The sequence below is a fragment of the Lepisosteus platostomus genome, chromosome 1 (assembly GCF_059453375.1).
Source record: "Lepisosteus platostomus isolate fLepPlt1 chromosome 1, fLepPlt1.hap1, whole genome shotgun sequence".
NCBI lineage: Eukaryota > Metazoa > Chordata > Actinopteri > Semionotiformes > Lepisosteidae > Lepisosteus > Lepisosteus platostomus.
In genome coordinates, this window is record NC_142611.1 from 10,732,936 (window position 1) to 10,759,202 (window position 26,267).

The 26,267-nt window shown below is 41.9% G+C and overlaps 1 protein-coding gene across 1 annotated transcript; it reads left to right on the plus strand.

Moving 5' to 3' along the window:
• Positions 1–10,381: 10,381 nt before the first annotated feature.
• On the plus strand, positions 10,382–25,502 carry rhoh (ras homolog family member H). The gene is made up of 2 exons (XM_088623317.1): positions 10,382–10,706; positions 22,871–25,502. The coding sequence occupies exon 2, from the start codon at positions 23,075–23,077 to the stop codon at positions 23,645–23,647; it is 573 nt and encodes a 190-aa protein (XP_088479443.1). The 5' UTR covers positions 10,382–10,706; positions 22,871–23,074; the 3' UTR covers positions 23,648–25,502.
• Positions 25,503–26,267: the final 765 nt, after the last annotated feature.

Here is a 26,267-nt window from a genome sequence, read left to right on the forward strand (position 1 = left end):
TTCATCATGTGCCACAACACATAATCCCTCTACAGTTAAGTAATGTAATTGAGCATCATAGTATCTAAACAATTACCGTTGTATAGACAATGGTTTCCAGAACAACCCAAAACAAACTGCAAATCTTTGAGTTTTGCTCACATCTTTTGTTCTTGTTCACATTAATGGGATTGAGCAGAGTTTAATAATAGCTTACACTTATATAACACTTTTCTGGACACTCCACTCAAAGCGCTTTACAGGTAATGGGGACTCCCCTCCACCACCACCAATGTGCAGCCCCACCTGGATGATGCGACGGGAGCCATAGTGCGCCAGAACGCTCCTCACCACACACCAGCTATCAGCTATGAATCCCCATTCATAGATGGGGATTATTAGAAGGCTATGATTGGGAAGGGACAATGGGAAATTTGGCCAGGACACTCCTACTCTTTTTGAGAAACAACTTGGGATTTTTAATGACCACAGAGAATCAGGTTTTACGTCTTATCCAAAGGATGGTGCCTTTTTACAGCATAGTGTCCCCCTCACTATACTGTGGGCATTAGGACCCACACAGACCACAGGGTGAGCGTCCCCTGCTGGCCCCACCAACACCTCTTCCAGCAGCAACCTTAGTTTTTAATTAACCATCCCATCAACTTACTGAAAAAAATAGCTTAGTCTAACTGGAAGTCTGGTCCAGTCCGGGTTTTCCTTAAGTAGTCCGGATCCGCTGGAAGACTGATCCAGTCCGGGTTTTCCTCTAACAGTCCGGATCCGCTGGAAGGCTGATCCAGTCCGGGTTTTCCCTCTAGCAGTCCGGATCCGCTGGAGGGCCGATCCAGTCCGGGTTTTCCTTTAGCAGTCCGGATCCGCTGGAAGTCGGATCCAGTCCGGGTTTTCCTTTAGCAGTCCGGATCCGCTGGAGGGCCGATCCAGTCCGGGTTTTCCTTAAGTAGTCCGGATCCGCTGGAGGGCCGATCCAGTCCGGGTTTTCCTCTAGCAGTCCGGATCCGCTGGAAGTCGGATCCAGTCCGGGTTTTCCTTTAGCAGTCCGGATCCGCTGGAAGGCCGATCCAGTCCGGGTTTTCCCTCTAGCAGTCCGGATCCGCTGGAAGTCGGATCCAGTCCGGGTTTTCCCTCTAGCAGTCCGGATCCGCTGGAAGTCGGATCCAGTCCGGGTTTTCCTTTAGCAGTCCGGATCCGCTGGAGGGCCGATCCAGTCCGGGTTTTCCCTCTAACAATCCGGATCCGCTGGAAGTCGGATCCAGTCCGGGTTTTCCCTCTAGCAGTCCGGATCCGCTGGAAGTCGGATCCAGTCCGGGTTTTCCTTTAGCAGTCCGGATCCGCTGGAGGGCCGATCCAGTCCGGGTTTTCCTTTAGCAGTCCGGATCCGCTGGAGGGCCGATCCAGTCCGGGTTTTCCTTAAGTAGTCCGGATCCGCTGGAAGTCGGATCCAGTCCGGGTTTTCCTTTAGCAGTCCGGATCCGCTGGAGGGCCGATCCAGTCCGGGTTTTCCCTCTAACAATCCGGATCCGCTGGAGGGCCGATCCAGTCCGGGTTTTCCCTCTAACAATCCGGATCCGCTGGAAGTCGGATCCAGTCCGGGTTTTCCTTTAGCAGTCCGGATCCGCTGGAAGTCGGATCCATTCTGGGTTTTCCTTTAGCAGTCCGGATCCGCTGGAGGGCCGATCCAGTCCGGGTTTTCCCTCTAGCAGTCCGGATCCGCTGGAAGGCTGATCCACTCTGGGTTTTCCCTCTAATAGAGATGGAATTTAAAGTCTGCACAGATTTAAAGCAAGAATTGCTCCTATTGTTAAGAATCAGTGTTTCAGGAGAAAATACTGCTTTTATTTGTGGTGATTGAAACTACACTTCGCTTAATTGTAGCACTTTGAAGTTGTTGGAGCGTGTCACTGCTGCCACCTCAGGTCAATCCCCAACGCCACCGGGGACGCGAACCCGGGTCTCCGGCACCACTCAACAGGGAACCAGCCCGCTGAGCTATACCAGATCTCTGTCAACCCCGGCGGCATGCTCCCTGTTATGCGCAGGGGCGTATTCATTAGACATTACAAATGTACAAAGACATAGAGGAGAAAATACAGATAAAATAAAGAAAACAGTCCGGGTTTTACTCTAACAGTCCGTTGTTAGAGTGTTTTTGAGAAATGACCGCGGAAACCCACGCGTATTTTTTCCAGCTGAACATATTCAATTTTTAAGAATAACTTTCCGCATGATCTCCTTAAAGTGCTGAAAATAGTGGCCCGTTTCGTCTGCCGCTTTGGCAATCAAAAGCTGATTGGCAACTGGAGTCGTCAGTGATATACAAATTATAATCGTGTATTTGGGTAGAAAGCAAACATTTGCAGACCTATATCCTAGTCGATTGTGCTTCTGCTTCACATTCTGAGTGCATTCAGGGTTAAAGAATGGTTAAAATACTACTAATTTCCTTTACAGCCGACATGTTTTCGTCTCGCTCATACAGCTTCCCATTAAATATTATTTTGACTTTTGTTTCCCACGCATACAGTATACGTTCCAGCTACACTTCTTCAATATCTAAGAATAACTTTCTGCAGCTTGTGTAACGAATATACCCCTGCTTGCGCATAACAGCGCTCTCAGCCAGCGGGGTTGAGGAAGGTCTCCTATAGCTCAGCGGATCAGTTCTCTGTTACGTGAGGCCGGAGGTCCGAGTTCGCGCCCGGGCAGTGAGAGACAAACCCCAAGGATCATTACAAGTGCAAGCTCTGCGTCCGAAGCAGGCTTGTTCGTTTGCTGTCTAAACCCTCTGTTATGCACAGGGGCGTATTCATTACATATTACAAATGTACAAAGACAGAGGAGAAAAAACAGATAAAATAAAGAAAACAGTCCGTTTTACTCTAACAGTCCGTTGTTAGTGTTTTTGAGAAATGACCGTGCTTCACTCTGACAGTCATGGTCTCCTTAAGTGCTGCAAGTAGATATCTGTTAAAATAGCTCAGCAGGTAAGTTCTCTGTTGCGTGATGCCAGAGACCCGCGTTCGCGTCCAGACAAGCACAGGAGCAGCAAGGGTGGAAACCCATGCGTAACATTTCAAGCTAAACATTCAATTTTTAAGAATAACTTTCTGTATGATCTCCTTAAGTGCTGAAAATAGTGGCCCATTTCGTCTGCCGCTTTGGCAATCAAAAGCTGATTGGCAACAGGAGTCGTCAGTGATATACAAATTATAATCGTGTATTTGGGTAGAAAGCAAACATTTGCAAACATGTGCATTCAGGGTTAAAGAAGGGTTAAAATACTCTAACAGCCGACATGTTTTCGTCTCGCACATACAGCTTCCCATTAAATATTATTTTGTCTTTTGTTTCCCACGCATACAGCGCGCCCGGGCAGTGAGAGACAAACCCCAAGGACCGTTACAAGTGCAAGCTCTGCGGCCGAAGCAGGCTTGTTTATTTGCTGTCTAAACCCTTTTTGAACTGCTTTCCGTTTTCTAAACTAGAACAAGAGCGGTGGCACAGTTTTTGCATTTGTCTTCTTTTCACACGCTTTCTGTGAACGGATGCCACCAAGGGGCTCCAAGCAGCCACATAAGGCCAATATTTTAGCTACAGTCCGACCACCGTTTTTTCACAGGCGAGCATTGGCAGGAAACCGGCAGTGATCTGGAGCAGCGGAGCGAGGGCTCAATGGTGCATTCACGCCATCCAGCCCCCCCCGGCCTACGTGTGCGACTACACAGGACACCACCGCAAGACATGTGCGCGCACAGTAGGTACCAGGCACATCCTGAGCGCAGCTGTGAAGGACTGAGTCAGGGCGATTTAGACAAAACATGTCCTCCGTCAGTTGACAATTAAAGCATCAGTACAGAAGCCCATAATACAGCATTACTTTTCACCTGCATTTCTCATTCTCTTCGTCATTTAGAAATGACAGACCTTAGAAGCTCATGTGGCTATCTGCTGTAATGTTCCTCTGAAAAGCTCTACACAGCCGCGCCGCACGCTCAGAGTGACTTCATGTCAGCTCACACCCGCGGTGAAGTAGCGACAAACAAAATCAGGTTAGGGTTTGCACCTTTCGTCCTGTAGAGCTCGTCTAGAGTGTCGTGTGGAGCAGGCGAGGGCTGAGAAGAAATGTGTCCTTTTTCAACGCTAAGACGAAATAGTCGTATTTGGTATGAAAGAATGACAGTCTGCCGGCTGATCACCCAGTTCACTGTATTAAAATAATACCCGCAAAGGAAGGTTAAAACAGTACAGGGAAAATCAGTCCTCAATGAGCTGATTTCCCATCACTGGGAAGGGGAGTCCCCATTACCTGTAAAGCGCTTTGAGTGGAGTGTCTGGAAAAGCGCTATATAAGTGTAAGCAATAATTATTATTATAATAACAACCACGACAGAACATAAAACGGTATTCGAACTTTAAATATAAATAAATATTAGGCCCAATGATTTAACTTAAATAATACATTACTGAATTTCATCACGAAAGTCTAGTCAAGTGTAAATCCGAGCATTTTTTAAAATGAAATATCATAACGGATTGGCGTTTCTTGGGAAGGCATCTTCGCCACCGCGTGGGATCAAACCCGGGTCTCCCGCCTCACGCAATAGCGAACTTGCCAGCTGAGCTGGAGGAGACTTCAGTCAGCCGGCGGGGCTGATTTAAAGCCAGAATGATCTGGGCGCGCTTCTACTGTTAGGAATCGCAGCGTTTCGTGAGAAAATACGGCAATTTATAGTTTTGGGATGTTTTGGAACTACATTCTACTTGGTCTTATTGTTGCGCTGTCGGGCCCGCGTGGGTATGCACCCTCACCCGCGCCCTTTGCTATTCGTGACACTAAAACAGATTTACAAGTACAAATAGAGGAGAAAATAAAGAAAAATGAAGGAAAACATCAACAGAACAAAAAACCAATTAACTGGCAGTGGTGATGAGGTAAATATTTATGTAACCAAGTTATATTTTTACATATATCAAATGCTTTCCTTGATTTTGCATTTTTCTTTATAGAGTTTAAATAACATTTCAACTCAAAAGTACTAAAAGAGAGAGTATTATTGGACCATTTGACTTATGAATATGAAATTTACCCAGAATTACTCTTAAATTACTGTATAATTATTCTTTTTCCAAATTCCTTCTTATATAGTACAACAAAATATAAAAAATCCTTCATATAAAACTTGAGTATTCTAAGTTTCCAGAGAATGATGTGAATTGAATGTGCTCTGCCTGGCGATCTTGCTAAGGTTGGCACAAGAGGTAGCCAGTTTAAGAAGCACTTAGTGATTAACGAGTGAGTCGGGGAGCACACAGATTACGAAGGATTTAACGTGCTACTTTAGTTACCATGGGTTTTGGGAAACACTCGTAAATTAATGATAGATCTTAAGATCGAGTTTACGATGTTTTAAGAGCTACAATGCTTTCAGGAAACTCACCCTGGATCCATTAGAAGTCTGATCCGCTCCGGGTTTTCCTCTAACAGTCCGGATCCATTGGAAGTCTGATCCAGTCCGGGTTTTCCTTTAGTAGACCGGATCCGCTGGAAGGCTGATCCAGTCCGGGTTTTCCTTTAGCAGTCCGGATCCGCTGGATGTCAGGTCCAGTCCGGGTTTTCCTCTAGTAGTCCGGATCCACTGGAAGGCTGATCCAGTCCGGGTTTTCCTTTAGCAGTCCGGATCCGCTGGAAGGCTGATCCAGTCCGGGTTTTCCTCTAGTAGTCCGGATCCGCTGGAAGGCTGATCCAGTCCGGGTTTTCCTTTAGCAGTCCGGATCCGCTGGAAGGCTGATCCAGTCCGGGTTTTCCTCTAGTAGTCCGGATCCGCTGGAAGGCTGATCCAGTCCGGGTTTTCCTCTAGCAGTCCGGATCCGCTGGATGTCGGATCCAGTCCGGGTTTTTCTTTAGCAGTCCGGATCCGCTGGAAGGCTGATCCAGTCCGGGTTTTCCTTTAGCAGTCCCGATCCGCTGGATGTCGGATCCAGTCCGGGTTTTTCTTTAGCAGTCCGGATCCGCTGGATGTCGGATCCAGTCCGGGTTTTCCTTTAGCAGTCCCGATCCGCTGGAAGGCTGATCCAGTCCGGGTTTTCCTTTAGCAGTCCGGATCCGCTGGAAGGCTGATCCAGTCCGGGTTTTCCTTTAGCAGTCCGGATCCGCTGGATGTCGGATCCAGTCCGGGTTTTCCTTTAGCAGTCCGGCTGCTAAAGAAGGCTTTAGCAGGCTGATCCAGTCCGGGTTTTCCTTTAGCAGTCCGGATCCGCTGGATGTCGGATCCAGTCCGGGTTTTCCTTTAGCAGTCCGGATCCACTGGATGTCGGATCCAGTCCGGGTTTTCCTCTAGCAGTCCGGATCCGCTGGAAGGCCGATCCAGTCCGGGTTTTCCTCTAACAGTCCGGATCCGCTGGATGTCGGATCCAGTCCGGGTTTTCCGTTAGCAGTCCAGATCCGCTGGAAGTCGGATCCAGTCCGGGTTTTCCTTTAGCAGTCCCGATCCGCTGGATGTCGGATCCAGTCCGGGTTTTCCTCTAACAGTCCGGATCCGCTGGAAGGCTGGGTTTCCCTCTAGCAGTCCAGATCCTGATCCAGTCCAGGTTTCCCTCTAATAGGAATAGTCTGCTCCTACTGTTAATATTATTATTGACTGAAACAACATTTCACTTAGCTATATTGTAGCACTTAGAAGTTAATGTGGGCGTGCACACTCACTGCTGCTACCGCACCACCCCCACCAATCCCCACCACCAACGGGGACGCGAACCCAGGCCTCCGGCACCACTCAACAGGGAACCAGCCCGCTGAGCTATACGAAATCTCTGTCGACCCCCAGCGGCATGCTCACTGTTATGCGCAGGGGCGTATTCATTACACATTACAAATGTACAAAGACATAGAGGAGAAAAAACAGATAAAATAAAGAAAACAGTCCGGGTTTTACTCTAACAGTCCGTTGTTAGAGTGTTTTTGAGAAATGACCGTGCTTCACTCTGACAGTCATGGTCTCCTTAAGTGCTGTAAGCAGGTATCTGTTAAAATAGCTCAGCAGGTAAGTTCTCTGTTGCGTGATGCCGGAGATCTGTGTTCGCGTCCAGCCAAGTTAGTAGCGCAGGAGCGTCAAGGGCGGAAACCCACGCGTATTTTATTCCAGCTAAACATCTTCAATTTTTAAGAATTACTTTCCGCATGATCTCCTTAAGTGCTGAAGATAGTGGCCCGTTTCGTCTGCCGCTTTGGCAATCAAAAGCTGATTGGCAACTGGAGTAGTCAGTGATATACAAATTATAATCGTGTATTTGGGTAGAAAGCAAACATTTGCAAACATGTGCATTCAGGGTTAAAGAAGGGTTAAAATACTCTAACAGCCGACATGTTTTCGTCTCGCACATACAGCTTCCCATTAAATATTATTTTGACTTTTGTTTCCCACGCATACAGTATACGTTCCAGCTACACTTCTTCAATATCTAAGAATAACTTTCCGCAGCTTGTGTAACGAATATACCCCTGCTTGCGCATAACAGCGCTCTCAGCCAGCGGGGTTGAGGAAGGTCTCCTATAGCTCAGCGGCTAAGCTCTCTGTTGCGTGATGCCGGCGATCCGAGTTCGCGCCCGGGCAGTGAGAGACAAACCCCAAGGACCGTTACAAGTGCAAGCTCTGCGGCCGAAGCAGGCTTGTTTATTTGCTGTCTAAACCCTTTTTGAACTGCTTTCCGTTTTCTAAACTAGAACAAGAGCGGTGGCACAGTTTTTGCATTTGTCTTCTTTTCACACGCTTTCTGTGAACGGATGCCACCAAGGGGCTCCAAGCAGCCACATAAGGCCAATATTTTAGCTACAGTCCGACCACCGTTTTTTCACAGGCGAGCATTGGCAGGAAACCGGCAGTGATCTGGAGCAGCGGAGCGAGGGCTCAATGGTGCATTCACGCCATCCAGCCCCCCCGGCCTACGTGTGCGACTACACAGGACACCACCGCAAGACATGTGCGCGTACAGTAGGTCCCAGGCACATCCTGAGCGCAGCTGTGAAGGACTGAGTCAGGGCGATTTGGACAAAACATGTCCTCCGTCAGCTGACAATAAAAGCATCAGTACAAAAGCCCATAATACAGCATTACTTTTCACCTGCATTTCTCATTCTCTTCGTCATTTAGAAATGACAGACCTTAGAAGCTCATGTGGCTATCTGCTGTAATGTTCCTCTGAAAAGCTCTACACAGCCGCGCCGCACGCTCAGAGTGACTTCATGTCAGCTCACACCCGCGGTGAAGTAGCGACAAACAAATTCAGGTTAGGGTTTGCACCTTTCGTCCTGTAGAGCTCGTCTAGAGTGTCGTGTGGAGCAGGCGAGGGCTGAGAAGAAATGTGTCCTTCTTCAACGCTGAGATGAAAATAATCGTATTTGGTATGAAAGAATGAATGTCTGCCGGCTGATCACCCAGTTCACTGTATTAAAATAATACCCGCAATGGAAGTTTAAAACAGCACTGGGAAAATCAGTCCTGAATGAAATCCTCAGGCCGACTTTATGCGCCGTGACAGACCTTTGCCACAAACCGAACAATTTCAGACTACAAACTCTTTTGATTCTTATTATCTTTTGTCTTTTCTGGGAGATTCTCCAACATATACTAGTAAAGGTGTCCTATTTCAACACTTGTGGTGTGGCTTTGGAATTGAACTCAGTACGCTTGTTTTTCCAAGCAGTAGATATTGTATTTTTTTTAAAGCTCCTTTAAATATCTCAAGACGACTACATTGCGGCGTATTCTGTGCGACTGGACTGACAGTCAGGAGATGAAGCCGAAGTTTTTCATTTGCGCGCAATATTTTGGCAGTCTGCCATCTGTGGTTTCTCGCTGAGATCTCTCTTATTTTATTTAGTCTTTAAATTTGATCATGCTTTGGTAGTTAAGCAGCGTAAAGTGCTCGTCTTACATCGACATTCTTAGCCTCACGGAAATTTGCGTCTGGTAATTTGGAAAAGTTTTATATTAGGTCCTTCCAAAAGTTAATTTGCCAGTTAATTTTGTGTCTTTATTAAAAAAAAACTTGACGATTACATTTGTTCTTCATTTGTCTTAGTGTTAAATTACCTTAAACCTCGCAAGACCCTGACACGGGCTAGCTTTGACAAAGCTCCTGCTGGATTTGTATAAATGATTTATGTCCACTTCGCTAACAGGTTGAATAAAAAATATAATACTTTACTAATATAATATAATATTCTACCGTACTGTGGCTTGAAAATATACTAATTTCAGTTAATAAATACAAATATTAACGTTATTCTTTATCGTGAAAGTGTTGACAACTGCACAGAATCGGTAGTAAGAACACTCAGTTCTCTGCATCAGCGCTGTATATGGTGTATAAAATTAAAGGGCGTGCGATTTTAAAACAAATCATTTAAATTCTTAAATTATAATAAATCAATTGGTTAATGTTTAGGGAACCATTTTTGCCCAGAACCATATTAAGCGTAATTGTGTCCTTTTTCTTTAATAAACCGTGTTTAAATAATGATCATTCTTGACGTTTAGTCTTTGAACAATTCCCTGCATCGTTTCTAACAAAAATATCTCTCTAGCATTTTTGACAGACACTTCTAAACCAGGCGCCCACCAAAAAGCTCAAAGAGTAAAACAGATTAACATTCATTTTGTAAATACTAATATTTCTAATTCTATCAAAACGTTGGGTTATATTTAATTGTTCTTGAGTTTCAAAAATATTTTTTATACAATAAAATATTCTTGTTGGGATGATATTTGAAAATGTAGCGAATGCTACTTCTCAGCCTCACAGCGAGAAATGTATTGTCACAAAAGGCATTGACTCGATTTTATCATTAGTTTATAACTAGTTGAATTAAGTAATTAACATTTTTTAAAACAAATCTGGATGTGCTTAATGATTGAAAATGATTATTCAATATTTTTAAATGTATTAATAAATATAGATCAATATTTGCCAATAGTCCATGTTTCAAGACTTTGGACAAAATACACACTTGCTCTACAAAAGTCATTTTTAAATTGGTTTAATAGGGGCAATTACCAGCTATTCTGTAGTCATATGGTACATCTTTTTGAAATATTTAATTGAAAGTATACTTGTAAAGTAATGTGACGCGTCTTTCTCCGTGCCACTTATTTAGTTTATGCAAGGGCCGCTTTCCTTCAAATAAAGGAAAGCAATATTGTTACCTTGCTGAATGTGCAGAAAACCTCCTCCCCCGGACACCTGTCACTTAAGGAATGATGTCGCACCGGACGCCTGTTTCCTTGTGCAAGCACGCTTACAGGAAGACTCATCCTCCGTATCTTGTGCGCTGTACTTGCACATGACCTCAGCAGCAGAGCACCGTCGGTTGAACAAGGTGCCGCGGATCTGTAAAGGCCACCTCCCCCACAGACAGGAAGATGCTGCGAGTGTCGGGTCTGTTTCAGCTGCGCCCTCCAGCCCGCTCGACATCCTTCGCTCACAACACCGGCCGGACCGGAGCGCCCGAGCCGCGTCCCTGCCGCTGTGATCCTTAACAGACCCCCGCCGCTCCGGTTGAAAACTCGTTTCAGTCGTACATCTCGATACAGAAGTGTTTTCTTTTTGAGAAGGGTGGAAAGATACATAACTTCACATTGTTACCCCGCATCCGCTCTTCGCCTCCGGCAGCCTGTGCGGGCTACAGTTTTGGAACCGTCGCTCAAACGGTAAGGCGCTTGCCATTATATGTTCATTTTTTAAAAATTTCAGTGGCGATACAGGTAAAGATAAGTGTTGGGTGCTTAGGGAGCTGAAGGCGTTTTTTAAGAAAATGAACGTATTTTATTCTACTGAGATTAATTTGAGTTCAGATCACCTTCCTCGCACTGAAGGCAAATTGTAATATGTAATTATATTATATTACTACGCTCTGGGGGTAACCCTTAGATAACAAAACTAGATTAATATAATTGTTCTGAGAATGGTTTTAATAGAGTGTCTCAGCAATATCTATGCTGCTGTGGTCAACATATATTAATATCATAAACGATTACTTTTAAGACATTTGCTCCACAAAATCATTGAAATTTATGTTTCTAAATACCCCTGCCGTTAGGATGGATAAGACCATCTTGAAAGATCCTGTGCTCTAACATGTCTTGCTGTTGAACGACTGATAAGGGGAGGATTTGAAATTATTACAGTCCGTATTTTCGTTAAGTCTATACTCCAGGTAGGAAAATTGAAACAGTGAACGAAATAATTTTTCTAACGTAAAGTCTCATCAAACATTCTAAAGAAATTATTATCATTCGTAGGACTATACTATAAGTCTCAAGTGATACAATAATTCACAGGCTGTGTAACGTTGTAGCGTGTATTGTTGAGCCTGTTGTGTAGTTCTGAGACAGTTTCGAAAGGAAGTCTGCACGTACTCAGATTTCTGCAAATGATGTGGAGGTGGTTTTAAAATTTCCCCATGTGCTTGTTGTCAAAACCTGTGGGTGCCCTTGCTATGGATTTAGAAAAGTGAGCTACGTTTCAATTAATAGCCCGAAAACTGTCAAGTGATGTACCGGTACCCACGTTTCTGAGCTTATTTTTTTCTCTTTAGTTATAAAGAAACTTCTCTCGTTATCTCGGCCCAAAATGGCGGCGCTTCGCCCCTATGGCACACCTGAGAGGAACCGTTACAATAACGTCGGGTGAAACACCTTTGCTAACAGTTACAGCTCCAGCACAGATATGGTCTAATTAAGTATTAAAAATCGAAAGAGCAATTTTTTTTTTAAAAAAAAGGCAGGTGTTGAAAATACGGACTATGTAATGTATTCGCAAAGCTGGGCGTCTTTGTACAAGAAACCCTGATAAAATGAAGATCAGCTTGACTGGGAGCAGGCAATATTAATTTGGTTTCTGACATTATCCACCAAGCAAAGTGAAGCGGGAATTTCAACATTTAAACTGGGTTTGTTCATGGAACCTCTTCAGAGCAGGACAGTGGAGTGGCAGTCAGTGCTGTTTGCCTTTTGGTGCCGGTTTTCTGTGAGGAGTCTGCACGTTCTCCACCATTTCCATGTGGGTTTTTGTCCCAGGTTTCCACAGTCCAACGATATGCTCCCTAGTTTAACACCTCCTTCCCTCGTTGTTCAGTCTCCTTATGTGTCATGTAGGATTGCCTTTCATTGTAGCGTTTTCCTACTGTAGTCATCCATTTGTTTCCCAGAATGGAATGCAGTGACCCTGAGGCTGAATGTAGATATTCTCCTAACTACTGTACATGCCCCTCAGTTTTTCTCCTATCGTGCAAGGCTTGCCTGAGAAAGTTGCACAGCAAATTTTTTTTTCCCCATAGTTTTCCATATTTACACCATGCAAATCACATGTACAACAGTTTAGGCCACGCTTCCTTATAGTTTACTATGATTTCACCATATTTTACTGCACTCCGGTCTGCTGTAACCATTGTGTGCCATGGTAAACGTTTATCTTTTATAAGGTCTGTGCTGGACATTACAGTACTGACAGTCTATTTATTAGAAGGCCTATAGCCACTGAGTGAATTGTACAGTGAACAGTTTTACAACAATACAAACTGCTTTTTGGAAAGTAGTTACTTTTTTGATTAGAGGGACAATGTATGCCTAGTTAAAACATCTGCAGCCACAACTTTGGGAACTCATTGCTGAGCTCAGTACTTTCCTAATAATAAATGTGGAATGAAAATCTTAAAATCACGTTGACACCATAAATCTAAAATTTATATCAAATTACTTGTCTCTGGGAAAAAATGTTCAGTTAAATCATTTTTGCGGTAGTCTTTCAGTAAGACACTCTTTCTCTGAATTGAATTAATAACAATATTAAAATTGATTTTAGTGGCAGTGAAATTTAGACATTACATTTAGCTAAGTGCCAGGAACTGTCAGCTGCTTCAGTTGTGTTCAATAATTAATGTGTGGCACAGTAAATTTGTTTTTAGTTTTTTTGTAAATACATTTTTCAATTTGTCATAAAAAATCATTTGGGTTTCCTGTAAATATGTAGAAATTGGTTGTATGTACTGTATGCCGGTTGCCACACATATCATAAGTATTGAGTAAAAGCTTTTTATCTTGTGAAAATCTTTTTGAGTTGTGCTATTTATAAGCAATGCTTTCCATCACACACTTTCATTTGAATTGAGTGAAACTTTTCCATAGAAGTCAAAAGGGAAAATTAAAGATATTTGTTTCACAAGTTCATTAAATTAACTACTTTTGTAATATAATTTAAAAGCAGTCTATTAATTCTTAAATGTAAATATCTGCACTGATAGTACTTCACTTTTAACCAGCTACCAAACATTTTTAATCTTTTTACTTTCCCATATTTAGGTAGTGTAAAAAGAGCAGTATTTGTAATTGATCACTTTCTTCATATTGTAACTTGCAGTTACTTTTTAATTTCATGCTTTCCTTTTGCGCTGTAGTTAATCACACAAACAACACATTTGAAAACTGGAAATATTGTCATGATTATTCTCTGCTAGCTGGGCTAACACAGAAGATGGTCTCAGGCTGCAGTTCTTATTTATGTTAAAAATATTTAATTTAGACATGTTCACTCAGATCATACCAGGCTAAAATGAGGTGTTTTCTGTCAACCGTATAACTTTGACACATTTGTGTAATGAATTGGACACAGCTGGATAGGTCAGTACACATATTAACTGTATTATTTGGGATTGTTATTTGATTTATTTTTACTATTATTAGGGACTAAAACAGGAGACTTAAGAATGCTTATTTTCAATTTAGGTCTGGTTTGTTGATGTTATGTCTATAATAAATGTGTTTGTATATTATCATTCACGACAAGGCCTCAGACGTCTCAAATACGTGTCAAGTTGGTTTCTGCTTCTAAGTAACGTAGACAAACCCGCCTTCCAGAATTCAGGTTCCAGTTGATGACACTGTCGCTTGACATTTCTGTTTCTGGATCTGATAAATATATTTGTCTAGAACAAGATCACCAAAAATCTGTAGATGCAAGACTCCATTAATGGCCCTGAGTACGATTCTCTCCCTTCTTCTATGTCCTAAACACTCCCTTTTCTTTTGTAGTGCATAAATCACTCAGCATAGAAGGCTTTGCCTTGTAATTAGGAATTGATCACAGTCTTTTAACAACAAAGCATTTCACAGCTTCTGTACGGTGGCCCCTTAAAGTTGAACAATATGGAATTGTTTTGTTTAAAATCGAGGAAATGTCAACGTTTTACTTGTGTTTTTATATGTAAACATATAAATATTGTAAATGAAGAGGAGATGCTCATGAGATGATTTGGTCAGTGGAGTTGAGAGTCCAGTGACCCAAGGTATACAGTATATAATTCAAGTTGTACTTAACAATATTGTCAAGATCTTTTGTTTTAAAAAAGAAAGCAACTCTTTAAAATCATCCTAAAACTAAGACAAAGCAACCAACAAAATCAATAAATCTTCCTTTATATCTCTGATCCTTAATGTCATAAGGTTGTTCACTGGTTAGTCTTGTTTAGGAGTTCTTTACTTTCAGAATCAAGCAGACGCAACGGACAAGTATAATCTGAGCTGAAATGCTGGCACCTTGTAAATAAGGTGGATTCACTTGTGTAACGTGTCAGTTAATGTCATATAACAGCAGAGACCAGACATATGCTGCAAGACGAATCTGAATTAAAAAATAACCCCTACATTGTTACATTGTTTGTTCACTTTAAAATAGTGAATTACCCACAACTAAACTATGCTTTTTGCAGAATTAGGCAGAATCCTGACTTGGTTGCATGCTTCTATCCTGAAGTCCTTGGACCGGCTTCCTGTCAAGTTTTGTGTTGACTTCAAAATCCTCATGCTCACCTATGAAGCTCTGCAAGGCTTGGCACCTCAGGAGGTATTATCGTCCTACTCCCCACCTTGCAACCTTCATTCATCTGACCCAGGTCTCCTGTTCATCCCACTAGCTGGTCTTCATACTATGGGTGACAGGACCTTCTCTTGCTATGCCCAGAACTCTAGAAGTCTATCCCCAAGGGTATCAGAGAGTCACCTCCACTGAGCTCTTTCAAATCCAGGCTCAAAACCTTGTTCTTCAGAAAGACCTTTATTTAATTGGTCCAGTTTCTGCCCGTGGGTCTTCTTCTGCATTCCAAACCCTTGTGTTTAATTGTGACAATTTTGTTACGTCTTCTACTTGTTAACTTTTTTCTCACTGTAAAGCGCTTTGAGAAGTTAATATAATAGGCACTATATAAAATAAAGCTTTATATTATTGCTACTAGAAAATGTTGTAGTAGAGGATATTTAAGGCATGGGAATGTCCAGTTTCACAATAGTTACAATGTCCTGCTTGAATAGTAATTATAGGGCTCTTCATTTTCAGCGTTCATTTTTGATAACACAAAATAACTTAAAATCGAACATAAGCCAGTCCTGGTTCCTAGTGAAAAAAAATTAGAAACCTGGCCTTTTACAAAGCAAGATGAACCGCTTTTCACTTGGTACCAGAACTGAGCAGTACGTCTTCAATCCCTCAAGCAGAGTTTGGTGGTGTCACTGATCACCAGTCCCGAAAATTGTTTACTTTGCATTTCATTTCCGTAGTTTCATCGGTTAGCCCAAAGTGGGCTTTTGTGGTTGTGGGTTCATTCTCCAGCAGTTACGTGGTCTGTTCAGACAGATTTCTTTTCTGTGGAATGTAGCGTATGATGATTCCATTTGATAAATTCAAGCTAAACTCAAAGGGTACCCAAAAGTACCTGAACTCAACTTATACTAAATGCGGATGTAGTCGAGACTCACTTACCACTATGTACATTTTAACAGAAGATAAGGGTGGGAAATAAGTGCAGAAAACAGGAACCATGAGAATTTAAAACTGCCTTTTGTTCTTGGTAATACATAATTTGCGACTGTAGTAATGCAGCTTAAAAAAGTCGCAGTGTTGAAACTTCGTAAACTTAGTCAAAGACAGTGCCCATTTACTCTACATAAATAAAAAGCTTTTGCATAGCTGGTTTAAATTCCTCTGGATCTCTGTGCAGAGTGAAGGTGCCTGAAGGTGGGTATAGAACTGAGACCGTAAATGAGAATATTTTAAAGGAAATTTAAAAAATCAGGTGGGAATCAACATTCCACCCTGTTGGTAAAGAGCCCTTGATAACAGGTGATAGCAAACTGAGAAACTGCCAGATTGGGCAACCAAGCAAAGAGAAAGATTAGAGGTTCACTAAACATACACAACATACAAAATCGCTCCCCTGTCTTAGATGTCTTCCGCCTCAGAGTGTCATGGCTGAGAGGTCTGTTCATTGGGGTGGCGATTGAAAAAGACGTTTAAAAGATTTCAACAAAGCCTGCTGCAAAAAAGTGATCTTGAAACACGTTCTTCAAGTATACAGTGTACCCAGACCAGGCAATTGAGGAAGAAAGAGAGCTTCCTTTTGATTTGAAATGACTGGTTTGTTTGTTTTGTCCCGCATCTGTGCTACAGTATCTACTGCACCCTCCCGCTGGTCTCAATTGACAGTGCCTTGCTGTGCTGAAACAGAGGGAATCCAAGCAGAAGACCTCTGTGTTACTCCTGACTTGATCGTTTCTGTCTCCAGATGCTTGTGACACGGCTATGGAGAACCCATCGACTTATCCGCCTAACTCTGTTTTAATCCAGGAGAGTTGTAAAAAAAAAAATGCTTTGTGGTGTGTAGATGCAAAAAAGTTGTGAGGTGTCTGACTTCCCCAGGCACTAGTTCTGACACACAGACCAGAAGAGGTTGCTAGTCTGAGGTGAAGGGTATCAAGAAGAGATAGGTGATGTCATCAGTGAACACCATCCACAAAGCCTTGAACCACACATTTTATTTTTTATAATCTCAGAGCTGACATTCTTGACACTTTCTTTATCTTTGCAACTGCTGCTGAATGCAAAATTAAATACAGTTGTCCCTAGAGTGAATTTCACTGGGTGGAGTACATCATTACACATACTGCTCTGAGAAGGTTTTAGACATTGTGTGTCTTTCTACTCTTTTTTACTAAATGTGTTTCCTCTATGCAGAAGCACATCTCTATGGCAATTTTCATTTGACAATCTTCTGCCATTTTGCTTTAAGCTAACAGTAAATCTTGATAAATCTGGACTTCATAGTACAAAAAGTCATCTTTAAGCCATGTGGATGTGTAGAGTGGAACAAATGCAGTTAACGACAAGGGAAACCCGGCACTGACCCAATTAGATTTACAGTAATTGGTAAATGAGAAGGATCTCCTACAGTATTGTGCAGTAGTTACACGTGTATAGTTTACCCCCAGTAGTTGTGATCAAGTTTTTGAAGGTTTTGGACAGTTTGTTCAGGGTGGTATGGTGGTGCAGTGGTCAGCATTGTTGCCCATACTGCTAGATTAATAGGCTTCTGGGAAAACTGGCACCAGCTGGGAGTGTGTGTGTGTGTGTCTGTCCTGTGATTGACGCCTCCTGTCCAGCCTCTCCTGCAACCCTGCATCAGATAAAGAAGTTAGATGAAGGATGGAAGGTCAATTAAAATGAAACATTTCTAAATAACAAGTTTGTTTTCTTCTCACCCAGACTAAGCTGTTTTAAGAATGAATGTTTCTACAATATTAGAATACAGAGGTGACCTATTTGTTCAGTGTCCTTATTCAAGCAGTTACATAACTCTAGACATGTCTGATGGGTATGAAAGAGTGCACTGTGCTCATGTGAACTGTACATTTGGGCTTATTAGGTAACATATTTGAAGATATGCAATTCTGGGCACTGGGCAGCTTTGAAAGATTCATGCTCCGGTGCAGAATCTCTTCCACTGTGTCCATCTCCAAATAAAATCCCACTAAGACTGCCAAACCACTTAAGCAGAAGTGCATCTTTAAACAGTAATCTCCAGAAAGCTAGGCGAACAATATTGCTCTTGTTAAACTGGTACCCTGAATTTAAAAAAGAGTACTAGTCATTTGCATTTGTAATAACTCCAGATGAATGACTTGATTCGCTCAGAGATGAAATGCAGAATTCACAACGAAGTGAAAAAGACTTTTAAATCACCTTGTTGGTACTTCTGAATGTACAAGGAGCCTCTCTCACAGGTTGTTTAAATTGGGAAACTTCTGATCTCCCAGATTGTCAGTTTGAAGATTTAAGGCATGTATTGCAATACCAAGCACACCAGCAACGGAAACCAACCATTCGTCTTTATTTTTACTACAGTGTGGCCTGTGTTGCAAACGCATGCTGTGTGAATCTTGGTGCAGTTTAAGTTAATTCTGTATAAGAGCCTTTTATAAATCCAAACCATGATGTGTTTCTTTCCTGATCTGTCCAGTAAACACAGCAGATTGTGTTCTGAAACAGTGTGGAGTGCAAGTGACTCTTGTTTTCAGATGGGTGTGGATATATATTCATTATATTTCACTTGTCTTGCCTGCTCTTCTATAAGGCCGTGTTCACAATTGCAGTACAGACAAATATTATTTTTATTTGTGGAGAAATGGCCAGATATACAGTTAGATACCATCAGTGCTGTACATTGGTTGGAAACTGCTGTGTATAGTTATTCAGCGAGAGTCTGAGGTCAACATTGTCCAAAAAATCATTTTCGGAAAATCATTTTAACATTTTTCCAGGGATAGAACTGTCAATTTCTTTACTCTTTTTCATGAATCAACTGTCTTTGTTATACCCACAGAAAAGAATTGAAACAAACCAAACAACAGTTATTGTTTTTAAACTTTGAAAAGTGTGTGCTCTCCTGTTTCAAAACCAGGCTCCTGAAGATCAATTTTCAGCAATATTCTTTTTTTAATCTAAGGGACAGGTTCTAAGGGAGATTTCGGGTGGTTTCAAGTAGTACAGCATTGTGTTTGAAGCTGACGCAGACACAGCTACACTAATACTGTATCTGCCTAGCCCCATTCAACAAAACTGATATTAAAACTAACCCTGAAAAGGTCAAAAACAACAGAACAGCACAGAACAGCTATTTTTTTTAAATGCAGGTGAAAAAGAATAAGCTACTAACCAGTTGCTGTTTTATATTTTTAGTGTTTTTTGTTATACTAATAATGGGACTGATATTGTAAAAAAAAAGCATAATGATCACCATTCAATACACCTAAACACAAACTTTAAAAAAACTGTAATAATGAGGTTCACTTGGGTTAACTGATAAATTGGCACCCAGAGAGAGTGAATTCCTGTGTGAAATTTCCCTCCTTACAAACTTTACCAGCTTTACATCGTTTTCTAGAAAAACATGCCATATTCTTGCCTGATCAGGAAACTTAATATTTTACTAAGTGTGTAAAATGTTTTAAATATTTACTTTCAAGTAATACAGTTTGACACAAGCCCGAATGCTGCAAGAACTTAAATTAAAATCATTTTTTGACAAGTAGCGATATTGCAATTTGCCCCACCAGCAATAAAAAACATGATGCATAATATATTTATATCAAGTAATGTATGATAGTCATTTATAAACAAGAAGGATAGTTACAACTGAAACATTTTTTAAAATTAGCATGATGATTTTCTGACAGCAAATGTTATAAATAATTGGGGGTGGTTTGCCTTAGATGCTTGGAAATAGACTCTAGTCTTTTGAGCAACATGTCAGAACTTAAGTAAAATAAAATCACGCCACTATTTGTAGTTGTGCCACTAGTCAGAAAAGAAAATTATAAATTATAATAAATTCATGTACAATTCAGCTCCACAGAGAAATGAATCCCAGTAATTTCTACTTGTGGACCACAGAGTCCAGAGAAAAACCTTACAGGCCAGTAAGCACATACAACTTTTTGTACAGACAGGTTTAAATTTCCTACTTTTAATTGTTAGGAAGAAAAGTCTTTCTGAATTATTCCACTACCAAGGCGTTATTCACAAGTGATGTTTGTACAGAAAAGACCTAGGTTTACAATTTGGACAAAATAAATCTCTTTACAGTAAGTAAAACAAACATTTCCCTAACTGACATTATTGAAAAACACAGGGACCTGAAACATTATTAAGATAGACATCTGAAAAATATCAACTTGACTTTTTTAGGATGAATGACTTTTTTGTTCTGTTTAATTCATGTGGCATTAAAAGTATATGCTAATGCCGTACACCTTTTGGTTACATGTATTCAAAGTATCATGAAAAGGCACTGAATTATTTTTTTATGAATTGTTTTATGAAGTATTAAACTTGAAAAGCATTTTGTACAGTACATCGGGTAGGGCTATGTTTCATCTCGGTTTTGTGTGAATGAAAACAAAGAGCAGAATGAGCTGCTCTTGGCGTAAGTCTTGCAGGTGTGGAGTGGTCAGACGAGGTCTAGGGAGGAAATAACCAAGTGCATCTGAAACACTCGGTATAAACCAAAAGGCTTGATAAAGTCTTATCAAAAGAAAGTTTATGAAGCAACACATTTTGTTCAGGTTCAGATGCGGGTGTCAGTTTCTTTTTGAAGAGGAAAACCATCCACGTGGTTTTATTTTTTTACAGTATTTCTTACCCTTTGCTTTTTTGCAGTTACACCAACACACTGGCAATTCAAATACTCTTGGGTCATTTCGATGTGTAGTCTTGTTTTTCACCAAAGGAAGCCTTGTTTCCAGAGAAAGGTTTGCGGTGTTACTTTCTGAACTGCCAGTGTAAAGCCCGCTGATATTGCAACACAATTGTCTGGTGAAGGCAAATAGTATTTGAATGTGCTGAACTTCCTTTCAAATTTCTTAATCTCAGTATTAGCTTTTTGCTTCAGCTATGTACATAGCCATCTCACTTTATGTTGCTGTGTGGAAAAAAATATATATAAAAATGCATAAGTGGAAGCAGCAAAAATAGTTTCTTAATGAAAATGAAATTATTTTTTTCTCACAGCTCTAGATGTTTTCCTTGATGCCATAATTATAATATCTGGAATCATGCGTATTTGTAGGTGCAAGTGGTACTGTACGAAGCGATTGAATTAATATGAAGAAATATTTACTTTTCTTTTTCAATATTCAGTGTCACAGAGTAAGATCATGTAATTATTATTTAAGGAACCAAACTGTCTGATAGCCTGTACAGTAATAAGATAAAGTATGTACGTTGTGCTGTTGTGTTCAAAAGCTCCTCTGTCATTATTGAGACAAAGAAACCCCATCTCTCCTGACAAGCCCCGAGCTGTGCTGTTGCAACTTCCTACCAAAGTGGAACTGATTGAGGGGAATATAAGAAGTCAATTTTCAGCCTAAAGAATACAAAACCCTCTTCAACTTTGAAACCATTTCAATTCAAAAACTATAGATGGATCTATCAAACTGATCATCAAAACCCTAGTAAGAAAAATGAATGTACAGGTGGGGCAAGTTTTGAATCGTTTTTAATTACTCAAGTCATTGGCATTAAAAGGAGGCCCCTGCCTGCACACCAGGCGATATGGACCTTTGACCTCTAGCACTTTTCTGCTCACAGCAACTGGGGCACAAGGTTTCGTGATCGCCTGACCACCTCCGGCTTCAGCGTCAGGAGTCCCCACACAGCCTTAGGTCTACCAGGCCACCAGAAAGGAAAACACCGATGTACACAGTTGGAGCAGTGTCAGATTACAAGTCTTCCTTGTTCATTATGACTACCACAGTCAGTCTTAGAGATGTACCAGGCCTGGTGTGCCATTGGACTGGATTGGGTTAGGAATGAACACAGCGTTTTAATTGGCTTTGGGGGAAAATACTGCTGCGGCTTCTCCTCACAATTCTGTAACCCTTGTGCTCGAGTCACCTAGTTTTAAGGGCCATCTATACAGCACCATCTTTCTTGCCACTGTTCGACCTAAGAGGATGTGCCACTTACTGTCAATGTGGATAGAATATCTCTCTTTCCACAAGTTCGCTCTCGCACATAATAATATGCTCCAATACAGTACTGATGTGAACCACAGAAATAAATGCCTGACGATGGAAAAAAAACGATTTCCTTTTATTGGTGGCTGCTTAAAAATTATTATACGATTATTGTACCACTCAGATGCATGGATGCTAATATTGTTCATAATGTATCTCCTATCCTGTTCTGGCCTCCTTCTGAAGTATGGATCCTTACAGAAAACTGCGTTTTGATTGTTTGCAGTATTACTGTTATTGAAAAAAGAAATAATCAGCAGACGTGAGCTCTGAAGGCCTGCTGCAGAGGGATTAGTGACAGGCTGTGAATTAAGGCTTGTGATGTATGTTCACGTTCGATGTCCGGAGGGTAACTTCCTGAGCTGTGGTGACAAGAGTGTGTTGTAGATTTGCGTGTGAGCTGCTCAAGGCCTGTATCTGCACCAAGCTGTTTCGACTCGTCCTCTTATATACTGTTTCAAAGGGCCTGCTGTGACTGCAATAGCTGCTGCACCAGCAGCTCCACGGAGTAGTTGTTCGTTTTGCACATACTGACTCCCTCTGAAAACACCGAGGATTTCTGTGACAGGGCGCTGCGCCGCACTAATACACACGAGGGGTTTGTTCATTTGCATGCCCTTGCACAGTGGAGGTGCGAGGGTTCGGATTTTCCCAGCACACCGCAAAACCGAAAATGACATTTTCAACGAGAAAATCAACTCCGAACCGAACAATAAGAACAAAGGACACCACCAGACAGAAACAGAATACAGACGGTTATATATATCTCATGAAGTTTATCCCGCACTTTGTTGTCTACGGGCAAATTATATTAATTTTGATGAGAAATGATGAGGCGCCCTGCTGTATGGTACACTCAATGGGATAGTACGCAGACAAAGAGCAGTGAGTTGAAGTTACCAGATTTAGACAGTGCCAGCGTTACAGATGAGCTTCTTGTTCATACAGTAATGTGCGTTTCAATTTTGTTGCAGGTGTCTTCATGTTCCTGCTCTGGATGACCAGTTGTGGAATATCTTAACGGAGTGATAGTTTCACGGTTCAATCCCAGGCCCAAGGAAGCACAGTGGGAGTGCATGTACTGCGCTAGACGATAACCCAGCCCTTCAGGTGCCTGGAGCTGTCCCCTTTCCATCCCCCTTTTCCGCGAGAAAGACTCCAGGCAGAGCAAGCAAACCATGAACTCGATCAAGTGCGTTTTAGTCGGCGACACGGCAGTAGGCAAGACCGCCCTGCTGGTGCGCTTCACCTCCGAGACCTTCCCGGACTGCTACACACCCACGGTGTACGAGAACACAGGCGTGGAAGTGTTCATGGACGGCATACAGATCAGCCTGGGACTGTGGGACACTGCGGGCAGCGACACCTTCAAGAACATCCGGCCCATGTCCTACCAGCAGGCCGACGTGATCCTGCTGTGCTACTCGGTGTCCAACCACACCTCCTTCGTCAACGTGCGCCACAAGTGGATCAGCGAGGTGAGAGAAAACCTGCCGCGGACCCCGGTGCTGGTGGTGGCAACGCAGACGGACCAGCGGGAGATGGGGCCCCACAGGGCCCACTGCATCACCTCCGCTGAGGGGAAGAGGCTGGCCCACGACATCCGAGCCAAGGGCTACCTGGAGTGCTCGGCCCTCAGCAACCGGGGGGTGCAGCAGGTGTTCGAGTGCGCGGTGCGGACCGCTGTCAACCAGACCAAAAAGCAAAACAGAAGGAGGTTCTTCGACGTGAACCAGTGCAAGATATTTTAACGACTTCCTTTCCGTTGCCAATACCAAACCAGCCCCTTGAGGGGAGGGCTATGTACCAGGTCACAGTGCCGATCTGGGAAGTGCGGAGACTGGCTCACAGTAGCTGCCGCCCCAGAAACGATGGGCAGTGGAGTGACTTGCACGGAGGAAGAGGAAGCGCCCCGTTTCGCGTTTTATTTAACGAGATAGCAGTCGTCACCCCGCCGAACGAGCCTGATAAACTTCACACAGATTTAAACACGAACGAAAAAAGTCCGACCGAAAAACGGAACTTTCTTTTTATCGTTCCATCAGTTTAAGTAGGCTCGTGCGTAGTGTGAATTCCACGTCGCGGCGTCAGACGTTCGTCGAAATTTGCATTAGAAATCTGACCTGTCCCGACTTGCTCTGATTAAACTGCCTTTGTATGACTTGGGGCAATATTGTTAGTGAGAAAAATAACAGCACTACTGTGATTACACATACGTGTTTTATGACATTTAAAAGGAACAGTAAATTAATGGACTTGCAGCAAACAAAAAAATATTCTATCTATTTTTATGAATTGGAAAATCATTTTTTATGTTCTCATGCAGTAAACTGTGGTTTGCGAGGCAATATATGTAAAATAGACCACGGTCATTAGACAGGTAATTCAAGGTACTTTATAAGAATGTACATTAATTCACCAGCTGTAATTCCAGATATTATTGATGTCTGTAACTGTATATGTAAAGGAGTCTCATGCTTTGACTGTTTCCCTTCAGAATATCATCAACGGTGTATCCTTCAGAACGAGGACTGACTATACGGATGTGTATCTTGTAGACTCGACACATCCCTTCTTTCTTGTATTAAGTTCTGTGGCCATTGTCCCTGCACTAATTTACACCTCCCAGCTATTGTGTTTGACACCATGATATTTATCGTTAGCCTCATATCAGAACTAGGGATATTGTCTAATAGAATTTAACATTGTAACATTAACGTTCAAGAAGCTAAAATGCTCGAATGTGGTTCTTTGACTTTGAACTGGTGCTGTTTAAAAGACTTTTACGGATTTCGGCTTTGGATGGAGGACGTTTTTTAAGGACATGTAAATTAACCAGTGTCAAGGAATATGGAATTTCTAGCACACTGAAAAAGGTGTTTTAATATTGAACATTTATCAGACTAAATTTATGTGAACAGCATGGAACATTCTGCGTTCCTCATTTTCCAATGTTAAAATGTAGGGTTTATAAGGCTTTAAAAGCATTTCAGTCTGTTGTTGTTGTAGGCTTGGGTTGCCAGATAGGTCAATGATATGGGCAGCAGAGGCTTGCGTCAGCCAAAGATGGATTTTCAAACATCTTCTTCAAGGCTGACATTCAGCTCCGCTGTGTATCTCGTGCACACAACGCATACACATGCTTGATCTTTACAGAGGCTTTAAACCATGGTTCTTCTTTGCTGTAAGATAAAGAGTCTGTTCTGTCGCAGGTCAGTCATGTCCTAGTTTTCAACACATCAGCAAGAAAACACTTAATGTCACAGAAGTAAAATTAAACTATATTTATGGTAGTAGCAGCTCTTTTTGTCTTTTTCACATTAAAAATCGACAAAAATGTTGCTTGCTGTATTTTTTTTATAAGTGAGTTAGTTAATGTAACTCTAACGTTACTGTGTACAGATATTTTTGTCACATTCTCATATTGTCACTATTTATGTGTGTAAATCAGAACGATTTGCTGTTATAATATTTCCAATATGGTCTTGAAGGATACCACAGCTCTGCTATACTTCACCACAACATCATTTTGTATAGATCTGTTTTCTTTTTTCTTTTGTCATACCGCATGTTTCAGGTAAAATCATTAAACTGATCTCAACAAAATATTTTTGAACCACTTCTTTCATAACACCACAAGATTGGTCTGTCAATGTCTTTATTATAGACATATTAGTGTCCTCCTTACATGTTCTTTTCTGTCTCTAAGACAATGCTTAGATGCATAATTACTTCATTTTTGTTGTTCAATTTTTCATTTGCTTGACACTATTATAAACAGTGACTTACACCCGTACTCATTGAAACATATTTTACTGAGCCAATCTGAGTGAAGTACCTTGCTAAAGGGTACAACAGCGGTATAATAAGGACTTATGCAATCCTGCAGTCCACACCCCTCACCACTACTGCCAATTTCAGCTACAAGTATCATGAGGATGGTTCTAGTGGCTTGGTGCAGCTCTTGTCCTTTCTTCTTGTCAGATTCACTCAGGCTCTCTCTCCCATGTTGCTTGGGGATTACTCATGAACAGCAGTTTTCAGGTCTCATCCTCAATAGGATTAAAGTCTGGGCCACTCCAGGAAATTCACTTTCTTGGTCTTACTGTTTCGGGGTTTGAGATGTTTATGGGCAGTCAGATGCAAGCTGCCCCTATGGAGTGACCACGATACTGTGGAGTCATGGATATTTTCTCCCATCTCAACCACTGACCTCCGCAGCTCTTTCAAAGTCTTTTGGCCTCATGGTGGCAAAACTAGTTTTGTCCTTTCAAAGCGTGGAAGAACAGCCTAATCTAGGCTACATACTGTATGTGTACCTTCCACTTCTTAATGATAAATATGACCACACTCAAAGAGATAATAAGGGTA

Excerpts from the sequence above, each read along its gene's own strand:
- rhoh (XM_088623317.1), top strand. The coding sequence starts at position 23,075 with ATGAACTCGATCAAGTGCGTTTTAGTCGGCGACACGGCAGTAGGCAAG.